This window comes from Maylandia zebra, linkage group LG2, assembly GCF_041146795.1.
Source record: "Maylandia zebra isolate NMK-2024a linkage group LG2, Mzebra_GT3a, whole genome shotgun sequence".
NCBI lineage: Eukaryota > Metazoa > Chordata > Actinopteri > Cichliformes > Cichlidae > Maylandia > Maylandia zebra.
The window spans coordinates 3,979,190-3,991,219 of NC_135168.1; the positions used below are offsets into that span (position 1 = coordinate 3,979,190).

Genomic DNA, 12,030 nt, shown 5'->3' on the forward strand with positions numbered 1-12,030 from the left:
AATATTTGGTTGTTAATGTTTATTATATTTGAAGTTAATCCTACGACAAATTTCAGCATGTGAGTTGTTGAAAACATTACATTACACATTTTTATGCTGTTAATGCTGTGTTAGCTTATAATAAAGTGGCTTTTGTAAAATTAATTGTACAACCTAAAATGCATTCCTATAAATGGCTAAATACAACTTGACCTTACACTACAGCAGAAGTAATAACATCATTTCACTCAGCAACTCAGTACTATATCAGTATTGCATTTTTTGGTGTAACTGTGGACGATCAATGAAGTGATTGAGGTCTGTCATGTAGCAAGCATTAATGTGCATATCGACAACTGATGGCTGCGGCTGCTTCGTCATATTTTGGGTGAGCTGTTTTTGTGTTTTATGATGTTACATGGTTATAGTCCTTTTAGTGCCATCTACAGGCTGTAATGCTCCTGACCCGTAATATACTATATTGGAGTTAATTAAAATTCACACCTCACACTTCTGGCCAAATATAACATTAGTACAACCTTATCAAAAACAATTTGGAAAAAGTGACATTAACTTTTAACCTTTATTTTACCTACACACATACTATCGAAGCTTCCTATGTGGGGTTTAACTTTCTTATAGCAGCCAGATGATGCAAGAGACCTGTAAGTTTCGTTTCATTTGGTACATTTTCCTGTTCAGCCTGATGAATCAGCAACATAACTTGGTTTTGTACAATTAACAATAAAAACAACCAAAATACCAAACTGGGACTTTAATCACATGTTAAATTTGCCACTTGTAAGTCAGATGATTTCTAGGCAAAATAAAAGTATCAGAATGAGAAAAGATGAAGAAAGACAAAGTGCTGCAACAAAAAACCTCATTATGATTGCTTTGGTTCCTAGCACAGTTGTCTCTAGTTTTTTCCATTTATCTGCAAACACTTGCTAGCTACTAGCCAAGTGACAGAAAAACTTGAAAAAGTGTGATACATACTGTAAATGGAGAAGTTTCACCTCTCAATGTAAAGGTTTTGCCTCAGAGCTGCAGCCAACATGTTGCAAAATCTCAATTTTTACTGTGAGCACAAATGGGAATTATTTTACCACAAACTGCCATCAACCCTCAGAAGGCACTTGCAACCGGTCTGTTACAACGGGTAGTACCCAGTGGATTGTTCATCGTCGACTATGACTGTCATTCATCCTAAATGAATGTCTTGTGGTTAGTGGTCACAAACCTCAATTACAAGTTTCAAAAAACCATGAAAATAATGAATCAAGATTTATAAGTGGGTTCACAATTACATTATTTTCTGGATGCAGTGACTTTGTATATTACAAAACACAAACATGGAGTGATGGATGCATCAAGGGCAATGATGAGTCGAGCCACATTCATAAGAACATTTACCTAAAACATTAATAATTAGCTGATGGCAATTACTTCCAGTGTCGGTTAATCCATTCCAAAAGCCTTGACGGCTGCATAGATCCTTTCTCGCTCCAATGCTTTTGTATTTCTTTTTCTAGCACTGTCAGTTTTTATCGTTGTAAATATGACAGCAGAGTAAATGCATGTGTCCTTTTCTCTCTGGAGAAATGTGGGGGGAAATGAAACGGTCAGTGTTATAACAAAGAATAATTACTTATTTTTGATGAGTTTACCTTACCTTCACGTTTCGTTTTTCAATACTTTCTTGCAGGGAATTAGAAGCTAGAAAAGAATAAAAATAAATTTATAAAAATTAATATTAAATTAGCATTTGTGACAGTAATTGTGATATATGACATAAGTAATATTACCATTGCAGTCACACTTGTTATGCTTGATGATATAAATAAGAATACCAATTGCCATCACACTTATGACCAACACAGCACACAGCAGCAGAAGAATTGTATTGTCTTTCAATAAACCACCAAAGGTCCCCAAGCCGGTTTCTGACAGAAGAAAAAAAAAATTAATCACATTTTTTTTAACTTCTAATTAAGAGCAACAGTATCATCAGCATGTGTCAAACTCACCTCTAATATTGAGTTTTGTTCCATTCCCAAAAATAACTTCCCCACAAATGACCAGAGCACAATAATAAGTCTCAGTATCTGAGGAGGTGATGTTCTTAGAGAGTCGATACACACAGCTTTTTGAAGACGATGTTGACTCAGGTTTCTTGGTACATTCATCGGATCCTTTACCATCAGTGTAAATGATGTTCGCCAAAGATTTATCTGATCCAGCACCAAACCAGTGGACACTGTGTTCATCAGGACAAGAACTGTTGCCAGAACTAGAGATGACCGAACACTGGAGAGTCACTGAGTCTCCTGGCTGAACTGGATCACTTCCTGCCGGCAACTGAACAACAGTGTAGTTTGACTGAGTGTTTTCTATAAAAAATGATAATAATATGGAACTTGAAAAAGGGCTGCAAAGGGTTAACGCATATAAAGAATGTAATGAAGGTTAAAACAAAACCAAAACAATGAAAAGACATCATTACCATTCAGAGACAAGTAGGTTGCATTCCAATGATCTTTACTCCAGGTGGAGGCTGCACAATGATAGAGTGCTTCATCTTCTCGGACAGTCGAAAAAATGGTCAGCATGCTCATTACTTGTGTGCTGTTTGCATCAAATCGTGACTGAGGAAAGCCTCGTTCAAATGTTGGCTTTTCAGTAGCTTTCATCAACGTTGTAATTAGTTTAAGGCTGCCACCAATGTTCTGTTTGTACCACTTGACTCGTGTGTTACTATACTCCAAATCAGGGAACCAACATGTGAAGGTCACTGAGTTGCCAAGTTGACATTTAGTCACTGAGAGTAGAGCAGCTGTAGGAAAGCACAACAGATATGTAGATTATATAAATGCAATTAGATAAGAATCATAATATTGTAGATTTGGGAAAGAAAAATAGAAGAAAAAAAAATCTGTACATGCATATACATCATCAGTCTTATGAAACAGCATATCCAGAGGCAAAGCGTAAATGCATTACTTGCAACTGGAAGGCAAATTGAATTATTTTGCTATAAAAAATGACAATTGGGTAAAACCTCCACAAAACGCTAAAATGGGACATAGGTAGATTGCACTTACATCCTTGACGAAGCAGAGTCAGTATAATCCATAAATGCAACATCTTGATGCTTTTTGTGATGTGGGCTTTGGTTTTTAAGTGAGTGATGCAAGATTGATGTGATAGTCCCGACTGTCAAAAGAAGCCACTTGGTAGCTGCTTTCATTTCCTGCATTGTGCAACATGCCTTTGGAGGTTTTTGTGGTTTGCTCAAACAGGTCAAACTTCAGCATAAATATTTTAATAATCTAATATGTTCATAAATATATGGCATAATAATAATTATGTAAACAGAGAATATAGCTTAAGTGAAAAAGCTGAGGTGACAGGTAAAATATTTAGTCAACAGTTCTGAGGAGTTGTGATCCTGCAGAAATTTACAGATAAATAAAGTAATGAATTTGTTGCCTTTATAAGGCTAAAGGCTCAGTATGCTCACATTCACAATTTAAATAGCGCTTCTGTGCAAAAGGTAGAGGTCATTTGCTGTATTAACTGTTTTCAAATATCAACTCTAAAATGACTTGCTTGTTGCATCTGATGAAAATCAATAAAAGGTATTAAGGTATTTAATTTTTATATACATATACATTATTTGTAACTGTAAATCAGTGCATCATTTTTTTCTGGAGCACTGGGTTTTACACAATTGTTCTGTAAAGTTTTGTTACTCTTTTTAACTTGTATCACGTTTGATTTTCATTTTTGATTTCCTGAGAAATAGGGAAATACCCACCCATGTACTGATCATAGTAGCCTTTTATGAAAAAAAATTGCATGCGTTCTCCACTGTTAGTCCTGTGGTTGAACCAAATGTGCCTTCTTAACACATACAGCATCTGTAAGTAAACCGAAACTTTACAGTCTCTGTATCACTTGTTTTGAGGACTATAGTTTAACAGCTTTCTCCAGTCCACAAGTGTTAACGCTGTAGAATACTTTTTTTTCTCTTACGGTTTTCTTACTGAAGGAAGTCTGCCTCACAGCAGTTCAATTTCCATTCAGTTCTATTAACATAGTGTCAAATCAAAACAGTTGCCTCAAGTTGCTTTACATTAAAGGCCTGACAGTAATACAGAGAAAACACCAAAGACCAGGCAATCACCTATGAGTAGGGATGGGTATCGTTTAGGTTTTATCCGATACCGGTGCCAAATCGGTACTTTTGAAACGGTGCCGGTGCTCAAACGGTGCTCAAACCGGTGCTTAAAGAATGGAGAACACAAAATTGGTCCGAAAACCTCTCATGTTCAGCTGTTGTTTGTAAAAAGATAACAATGTTAGCCTTTTCTGCAGCTATGGGGCATATATGGTATCACTCTTGGCTGGAAGCAGTGCTTAAACAATGGAAAAAACACAAACTTTGTCCAAAAACCTCTCATGTTTAACTGTTTTCCACTTCTTCTTTGGTCATTTTAGCCTTTTTGGCCAGGGTGAAGGGAGTATCTGCCATCAAACAAGAAGACAGCCGCATGTAGCTATGATGATGTTTGCTAGCTCACCTTACATGCATTAATGTAATAACGTGGTTAGCCTACTCAACGTAAATTACACACGAACAACATTAAACTACTCACGCAGAAAAGAACGGCTGCTGCTGCATCATCATCCATCATCATTTCTGCTACACTGGCAGGGCTAGGGGCCAGGACTCTCCTCTTCGTGTTTTTGGGGGATGTTGCATAACAGCCAACCCACCTGCAGTAGATGCGCTCGGTGTGAGGTCTCGCAGCAAGCTATCAAATACGGCGCATTTCTCGGCTTTTAAAAAAAACGCTATGCGTCGCCAGGTGTTTCATCGGATTTGAGGTGTTACCTCCTTTGACAGTATCACAGTATCAGCTTAAAGCACTTGTTGCTGCTGAGTTTGCATATTTTGCTGTGAAGTACAGCCAGACTTTTGACCGCTTCGCCTTGGGCATTTTTAATCTGTAGCTCTGCTCTAAAAGAACGTTCGTACCTGGACCCGCCTACTATCCTCGGAAACTTAAAATGATTGGCTAGAAGTGTATCACAGCTCAGGAAAAAAAGCACCGAAATAAAGCACCGAAATGTGCGCTGCTTTTCGGTCTGGTTACTACCGTTTATGTCAGACACCGGTACCCATCCCTACCTATGAGCAAGCACTTGGTGGCAATGCTAGAGAAAATCTCCCTTTTAACAAGGTCAGGTGGGTGGGGCATCCATCCTCCATGATTGGTTGGATGTGAGGAGAGGAATGGAGAAAAAAAGGAGTAGGAATGTCTATATAAGTGTATGACAAACAGAACAGCCTGTTTGTCATTTATTTTAAATTATGTTCCACTTCAGAATGATGTTGAACAGTAAGTCATTTTGCTTTAGAGCGGGGCTGTCTTTTGATTGACACGTTGCTTATTATAGTTTATTGTGTCGTGTCCCTCACTTTCTCAGTCAGATTAACAGCTGGAAATATAAAACAAGAAAATACTAATAGTCAAAATTGAAGTTAAAGCTTCAGAACAAGATTTGATAAACCAGTGAGTGTTTTGATAATGGTTATGTGCATCTTCTGAATGCAGATACTTCTGAATACAGCAGCTAATTCCATTTTATTGCTATTTTATCTCTATCTTGATACAACAAATCCCTTTGAAGGTAGTAGCTGACTACACATGCTGGCAGACCTGGAACCCATCTTTGAAGCAACCATTTCAAAGGCATTGAGACTTCAAGTTAATTGCACATGGCGGCCACAGTCATTTTGGTCATTCCACAGTTTTGTAGTGTGAATGTAGCATAACTAGCAAACTGACAAGAGTAGGTTAATAAGGAGTCATAGAGACAAAAGTAGTGAACTAATGAAAAAATTTATTAAAACATTCTCAAAAGCTTAAGAAAAATCAGGATAAACACAATGCAATAGCCCTTAGCTAATTCATTACGTAATAATTTTTTTGTGCCAGGTTTCAAGTAACAATAAAAACGTATTTTGACAAATGCAAACAACAGCAACGAAAGATTATTTCATTATTATTGCTTTAAAAAAATCACCAAATTAAGAAAAAAAACCACTTTCCAGCTGAGCTCAAGCGTAAATAAAATTGTTCTATTGTTAATAACATAAATAATCAGTTCTATAAGTCTATATAAACAGTTTTTTTCCATGTCCAAAATAAAGTTTACTGCTAACAAAAACAACAAAAAGCTTAATTAGTTTCGACTGGCTGCAGGTTTCCCCAACCATATAGGAGTATTCAGTACAGCTGCATAATGATCTGTACTAGCAATAACCACTGGCTATCCCAGAGATCAGTAACCGCTTTGGAAAATTAAAAAAATATTTATGTACTAATTTATTCTCCCTCAGTTATATCTGTCATCTATCCTTGTGTGTCAGAAGTATTGTATAGCTGAAATACATTTTACTCTCAAACCCCAAAACACACCTTGCCAAATACTCATTTATCCCAATGATTGGGTTCTATAGCACAAATAAAGCGATGTAGTGTACGAGGTTAAGTGCCCAAAAAACTGATGGAAATTATAATGCCTGCTAGTTAGCATCTCAGTAAGAAAAACCCTAGTTAGTCAAAGAGGCCATTTGTTTTAGAAAGGAATGACCATCGATGAGTCAAGCAGGGGGACCTCTTTCACCACCTTACACTGCTGCGATTGCATGTATTAATTATTGTATTTTATACTTGGTTATACCAAAAAGTCAACCATTTTAAAAAGTGGTTTTTATACTAAAAAGACATTTCAACTCCAATAAACTACAAACAAACAAAATCCCAAAAGAGGGCCCAAATATACGATCGAGTTAATAGGTTAATATAAATATTAGGCCTAAATGTATAGTTGACTGTTTCATGTCTCTTGGGAAAATACACTCTCTATTACAAAATTTCTCTCTCATTAAAGGCCATCAATACATAAAATGTATTGATTACGACCTTAACTGTAAATGTATCTACTCATACCCTAAAACTCTGACATCTGCATAGATGCTCTGTCCATCAACAGATTTTTCACCGCTCCTTGGATTTCGTCTGACTTTCTTCTTTGTAAAATTAGGCACAGAATAAACTAAGGGCTCTTCAGTTACCTGTTGAGATAATGTGACAACTTGATTAAATATAAAAAACATAAATGTTCCAGTGCAACAATTTAGATTTAAAACAGCCTACCTGCTGATGTTGTTGGTTGCCTGTGGTCATGGTAGAATGTGTTTCCACTGCAGCAGCAGCTGGAATAAATTACCCAAAAAATAATATGTACAGATGCAATGAATTTCATAATATACTCAAAATTAAATATAGATAAATATAATAGGAAATTCATTACCATTCGAACAATTATATTTCTTGTTCTTGATTACATAACTCAGTAAGGCTATAATCATCAAACTTATTGCCAAAGCAGCACACAAAAGAAACACAACTGTGTTGACCACCTGAGAATCTCCAAATGACCAAATGTTGTCTGAAAAACAAAAGGATCAAACACGAAAGGTTAATTGCTATGAAAACATTTCCTTAAATGTGCCTCCTGAAAACTAGAAATAATCTGAAGATGTATATATTACATAAAGGTTGTTACCTTTAATATTCAATTTTGCTCCATTACCAAAAATGATATGTCCACATGTTGCCACAGCACAATAGTAGTTTCCAGAATCAGAAGAGCTGATATTGTTCTTTGAGAAGTTGTAGACACATTTTCGAGGAGAATGAACATCAGACTGCCTCTCACATTCATCACCACTGCTTCTATAAACGTAAATCACACTGGGATGTGTTTCATCCATTCCTGCTCTGAACCAGTACACATCCTCTGGACATGTATTCTTCTGCAGGTCAGAGAGGACCGAACACTGTAGAGTCACTGAGTCTCCTTGATATATCGGAGCTGATGGCAACTCTTGAATGACAATGGGGATGTCAGGTTCTGGTCCTGGAAAATAAAACAAAGTATGTACAATTCATTTAAAACCACTGCAAGAATTTTTATTTTTCACAGTCATGAATAAAGCTAAACTTATGCCACCAACTGTCCCTCAAACTTATGTATGATTCTTAACAAAAGTATTTTACCACCCATCATGAAAACAAGAAAACAGAAAAATGTGTCAATCAGCCAAAAACTTGTTTAAAGGCAAAAGTTATATTGTTATTTATTAGACAAACAGCAAACTGAATTCATGTTGTTATACACTCATTTAAGCTGACTTCTGTTCAGGAATGCAAGTAAATAAGATTTGGTATCTTAATAAAATATAGTAAAGTACTTTACTATATTTTCAGCTTTTTTGTAAAACAGTACTTTTAATAATTCAAGTATAATATTGATATTTTATTATAAACATATGCTTCTGCATGCTGGTGCATTTTTCAACAGAGAAACATGAAAAATCATTTTTCTAATAACTAGTATTAACTAGTAAGTACTGTTAATTAAGGGCAGCTATGGCTTAAACCGTACAATGAGAGGTAGTTAATAAATGTGTAAATCAAAATAAATTCAAAGTTGAGCATCAATAAGGAGAATATTGTGTCATTTACCTTTGACTCTTAGGAAAGTAATATTCCACTTTGTCGTTTTGAGTTCAATCACTTCTTCACAGTAATAGAAGGCAGTGTCATTGAGCTGTGTTTGAATTATATGGAGGACAAATGTTCCTGTTTCCTGCTTTGTTGTAATACGAGGAGTTTTGTTAACAGTGCCCTGATCAAAAGTGTAGGTCGCCCCTAAGACTTCAGGCAGATTTCCAGCAACAACTCGCATCCAAAAAAGTAATCCTGACAAGTTAGACCGGCGACTACACGTCAGAGTCACATCTTCTCCAAGATGAACATTTTTTGTTACAAAGCTTTGGTCATCCATGCATCCTGAAAAAATAAAGACAATCCTTTACATCCAAGTGTAAAAGTTAACAATTACTGAAACACAGAGAAAACTGAACACAGATGCATACTTACGCCCAGCTGTGAGTAAAAGAGCTATGCACAATATGATCAACATTTTCTGGTTCAGACCTCAGTTAAAATTAGATTTCACTGCAAGATGATTAATCTTAATGTGGTTTTATCAAATGGGAGGGGACAATGAGATGGGAGGGGACAATGAGATGGGAGGTAACCATTTTAAAACAATCTGATTGGTCTGTAATAATGTTAGTTTTTAAATGTCTTTCCAAAATTAAAATTATCTCATTGTCTCCAATGAACATACATGACACGAGCAGTTATCACAACACAAGTAAAATTCTAGAATAGATTTCCTGTCCAAAATTTTCAGCCATGTTACAAAGAGAAAAGCTCCAAGACATCACTTTTTGCTTAGTTGCTCTATTGGGCCAAAAGAAGTGGCTAAATATTACCAGAAAAAGGCAATTATGGAAAATTGTATCCAAGATTTTACATTATAATTCATGATATAAGTTTTTATTATTGATAAACACAACATCATCAATACAGGAAGACGAAAAATCTTCACCAAAACACAAAATATGGCTGACAATACAGGTCAATCGTATGTCAAGAGAAAAACTACTATTTTGTGATTTTGCAGTAAAGAGGCTATATTAAAAGAAAACGTTGCTTCGTTTATTTTGGGCTAAACTAAAACCATGAGAATTTATATGATGTCTGAATTTTCTTTTGGTAACATCTTACACACGAGTCTTTTATTCTCTTTGCACTGCTGCCACCATTTGGTGGAAGCTGGTTTATTAATTCACTAAGAAAATTTAATTCAGGTAGCAGGTTTTTTCTTACTGAGATGCTTTTCTGACTGATGTTAGCTGATATTAGTAGATTTAGATTTTATATCTACATTATTTTGGATAATCTTTGAACCCACTGGACCAAAAGTAATCTGTCTTTAATATCCCTACAGATTACTTTGAATTTTTTGCTTGTTTACATGCGTTTTCCTGGTCTCTCGCTGCATCTATACTAGACGATTCATAAAAGTGACCCTTGATTACTTTAAAAGTAAAAAAAAAACCAACTACTATTACTCCAAAAAGTTGATTCTGGTCATCTGGACGTAGCGTTTTGTGGGAGAAACGTTTCATCACTCATCCAAGTGACTTCTTCAGTCTCAGCTGACTGCAGGTTTCCCCAATCTTATAAACAGTACATTTGCATAATGACTGAAGCGAGCCCACTGAAGGAACAATGGGCTGGGAGGTCAATTCCTTATTCTTAATTATGCAAATTCTCAAAACCATTGATCAACAACCACTGACCAAAACCTACTGATCAAAGACCACTGATCAATGGCCATGAGTACCATTCACAGAGAGTTGGTGAATGGCTGCAATCACAGCATTGTAAGATGGCGAAAGATGTACCCTTAGGCCCCCTCCTTGATTCAGAGATGGTCTTTCCCTTTTCATGTAAATGGCCTCCTTGACTCCACGCTCAAACCAGCGTTCCTCCCTGTCCAGGATGTTACATCCTCATCCTTGAAAGAGTGTCCACTGGCCTGCAGGTGTGAATAGACTGCAGAGTCCTGGCCTGACGAGGTGGCTCTTCTGTGTTGTGCCATCCGCTTCGCCAGAGGTTGTTTGGTTTCCCCGATGTATAAATCCTGGCAATCCTCCTGGCACTTAACAGCGTACACTATGTTACTCTGTTTGTGTCGGGGGACCCGAGCCTTGGGGTCGACCAGTTTTGGGGTGGACCAAAGAGAGAAAAGCATCCTTGCTAAATGGCTGAATTTTGCTGTCACACTGAGACAAATCCCGCTAGTGAAGCTGATCATAGCCACAAAAACAGCAATTCGTAACAACAATATTGCAGAAGTGGAAGCAGAGCAACTACGGACGAAAGTTTCGGCCTGTCTCAGCAATGCAAAGGCCCCAGCATCCAACATCACCATGGAGAGGAAGGCACTCACATCACTTAGTGATGGCAACAACATTATCATCCTTCTGGCAGACAAGGGTAGGTGCACAGTATTGCTAAACCAGAAAGACTATCATGAGAAAATTTTGTCACTACTCAGTGATGAAAATACTTATGAGCCCCTGAAATGAGACCCAGGAAATGGCTACAGGAAGAGGGTGACAGACTGTCTGAAGCAGTTAGAACAAGACAAGGCTATTGACCGGACCTCATACCACAGGCTATACCCAGGTGAACCTACACCAAGCCTGTATGGTTTACCAAAAATACATAAACAGGGTGCACCTTTAAGACCGATTGCATGATCAACTCTGTCACCTATAACATCTCCAAGTTTCTGGCTTCCATCCTCAACCCGCTGGTGGGCAGCTCTGAACACCACATCCAGAACACCTTGGATTTTGTTGAGAAGGTGAGAGATGTCATCATGGAGGCAGATGAAACCATGGTCTCGTACGACGTTACATCTCTCTTCACTTGCATCCCAGTCACGGAAGCGTTGGAGGTAGTCCGTAAGAGGTTACAGGATGACACCAACCTCAGCAACAGGACCACTCTCAGCATGGGCTCCCCAGTTTCACCAATCGTGGCCAATTAGTACATGGAAGAAGTGGAAAAGAGGGCTTTGCTATCCTACCCTGGAACACCACCAAGCCATTGGTTCACATATGTGGATGACACCTGGATAAAAATCAAATCTCAGGACGTACCACAATTCACGGATCACATTAACTCGGTGGACCGACACATCAAATTCACCAGGGAGGATATGAAAAGTGGCAGGTTAGCCTTCTTAGATTGTGAGATTTCCATCAGTAATGGGGGACATCTAAAAGCTGACGTGTACCGTAAACCTACACATACGGATCAGTATCTAAGGTTTGACTCTCAACATCCACTGGAGCACAAACGGGGTGTCATCAGGACGCTACAACACAGAACGAACACCATCCCCATGAACTTCTTCACAAATAAAATTTTGATCATTAGAGAAAAGATTACCAATAATCATCCCACAGATGTAATATTATCTACAGCTACTCTTAGTACCATTGATGTTAAGTTAGACTCTTTTTCTCCAGTTGATCTTTCT

General features: G+C 37.4%; 2 protein-coding genes across 3 annotated transcripts; both read right to left on the reverse strand.

The window, feature by feature from the left end:
- Window positions 1–739: 739 nt before the first annotated feature.
- On the reverse strand, window positions 740–3,183 carry LOC101479346 (uncharacterized). Its single transcript, XM_004553590.3, has 6 exons — window positions 3,084–3,183; window positions 2,486–2,815; window positions 2,010–2,372; window positions 1,788–1,925; window positions 1,655–1,698; window positions 740–1,575 (listed from the first exon to the last, which is right to left on the reverse strand). Exons 1-6 carry the CDS (start codon window positions 3,124–3,126, stop codon window positions 1,441–1,443), a joined length of 1,053 nt encoding a protein of 350 aa, XP_004553647.2. The 5' UTR covers window positions 3,127–3,183; the 3' UTR covers window positions 740–1,440.
- A 3,463-nt stretch (window positions 3,184–6,646) lies between these two features.
- Window positions 6,647–9,005, reverse strand: LOC143413465 (uncharacterized). 2 transcript variants are annotated; one of them, XM_076876624.1, is made up of 5 exons: window positions 8,586–9,005; window positions 7,624–7,977; window positions 7,369–7,506; window positions 7,212–7,270; window positions 6,647–7,129 (listed from the first exon to the last, which is right to left on the reverse strand). In XM_076876624.1, exons 1-5 carry the CDS (start codon window positions 8,905–8,907, stop codon window positions 6,995–6,997), a joined length of 1,008 nt encoding a protein of 335 aa, XP_076732739.1. In that variant the 5' UTR covers window positions 8,908–9,005; the 3' UTR covers window positions 6,647–6,994. The 2 variants fall into 2 exon arrangements, 1 of the variants encoding a protein (XP_076732739.1); XR_013094073.1 differs by lacking the exon at window positions 7,369–7,506.
- Between the last annotated feature and the right edge of the window lie 3,025 nt (window positions 9,006–12,030).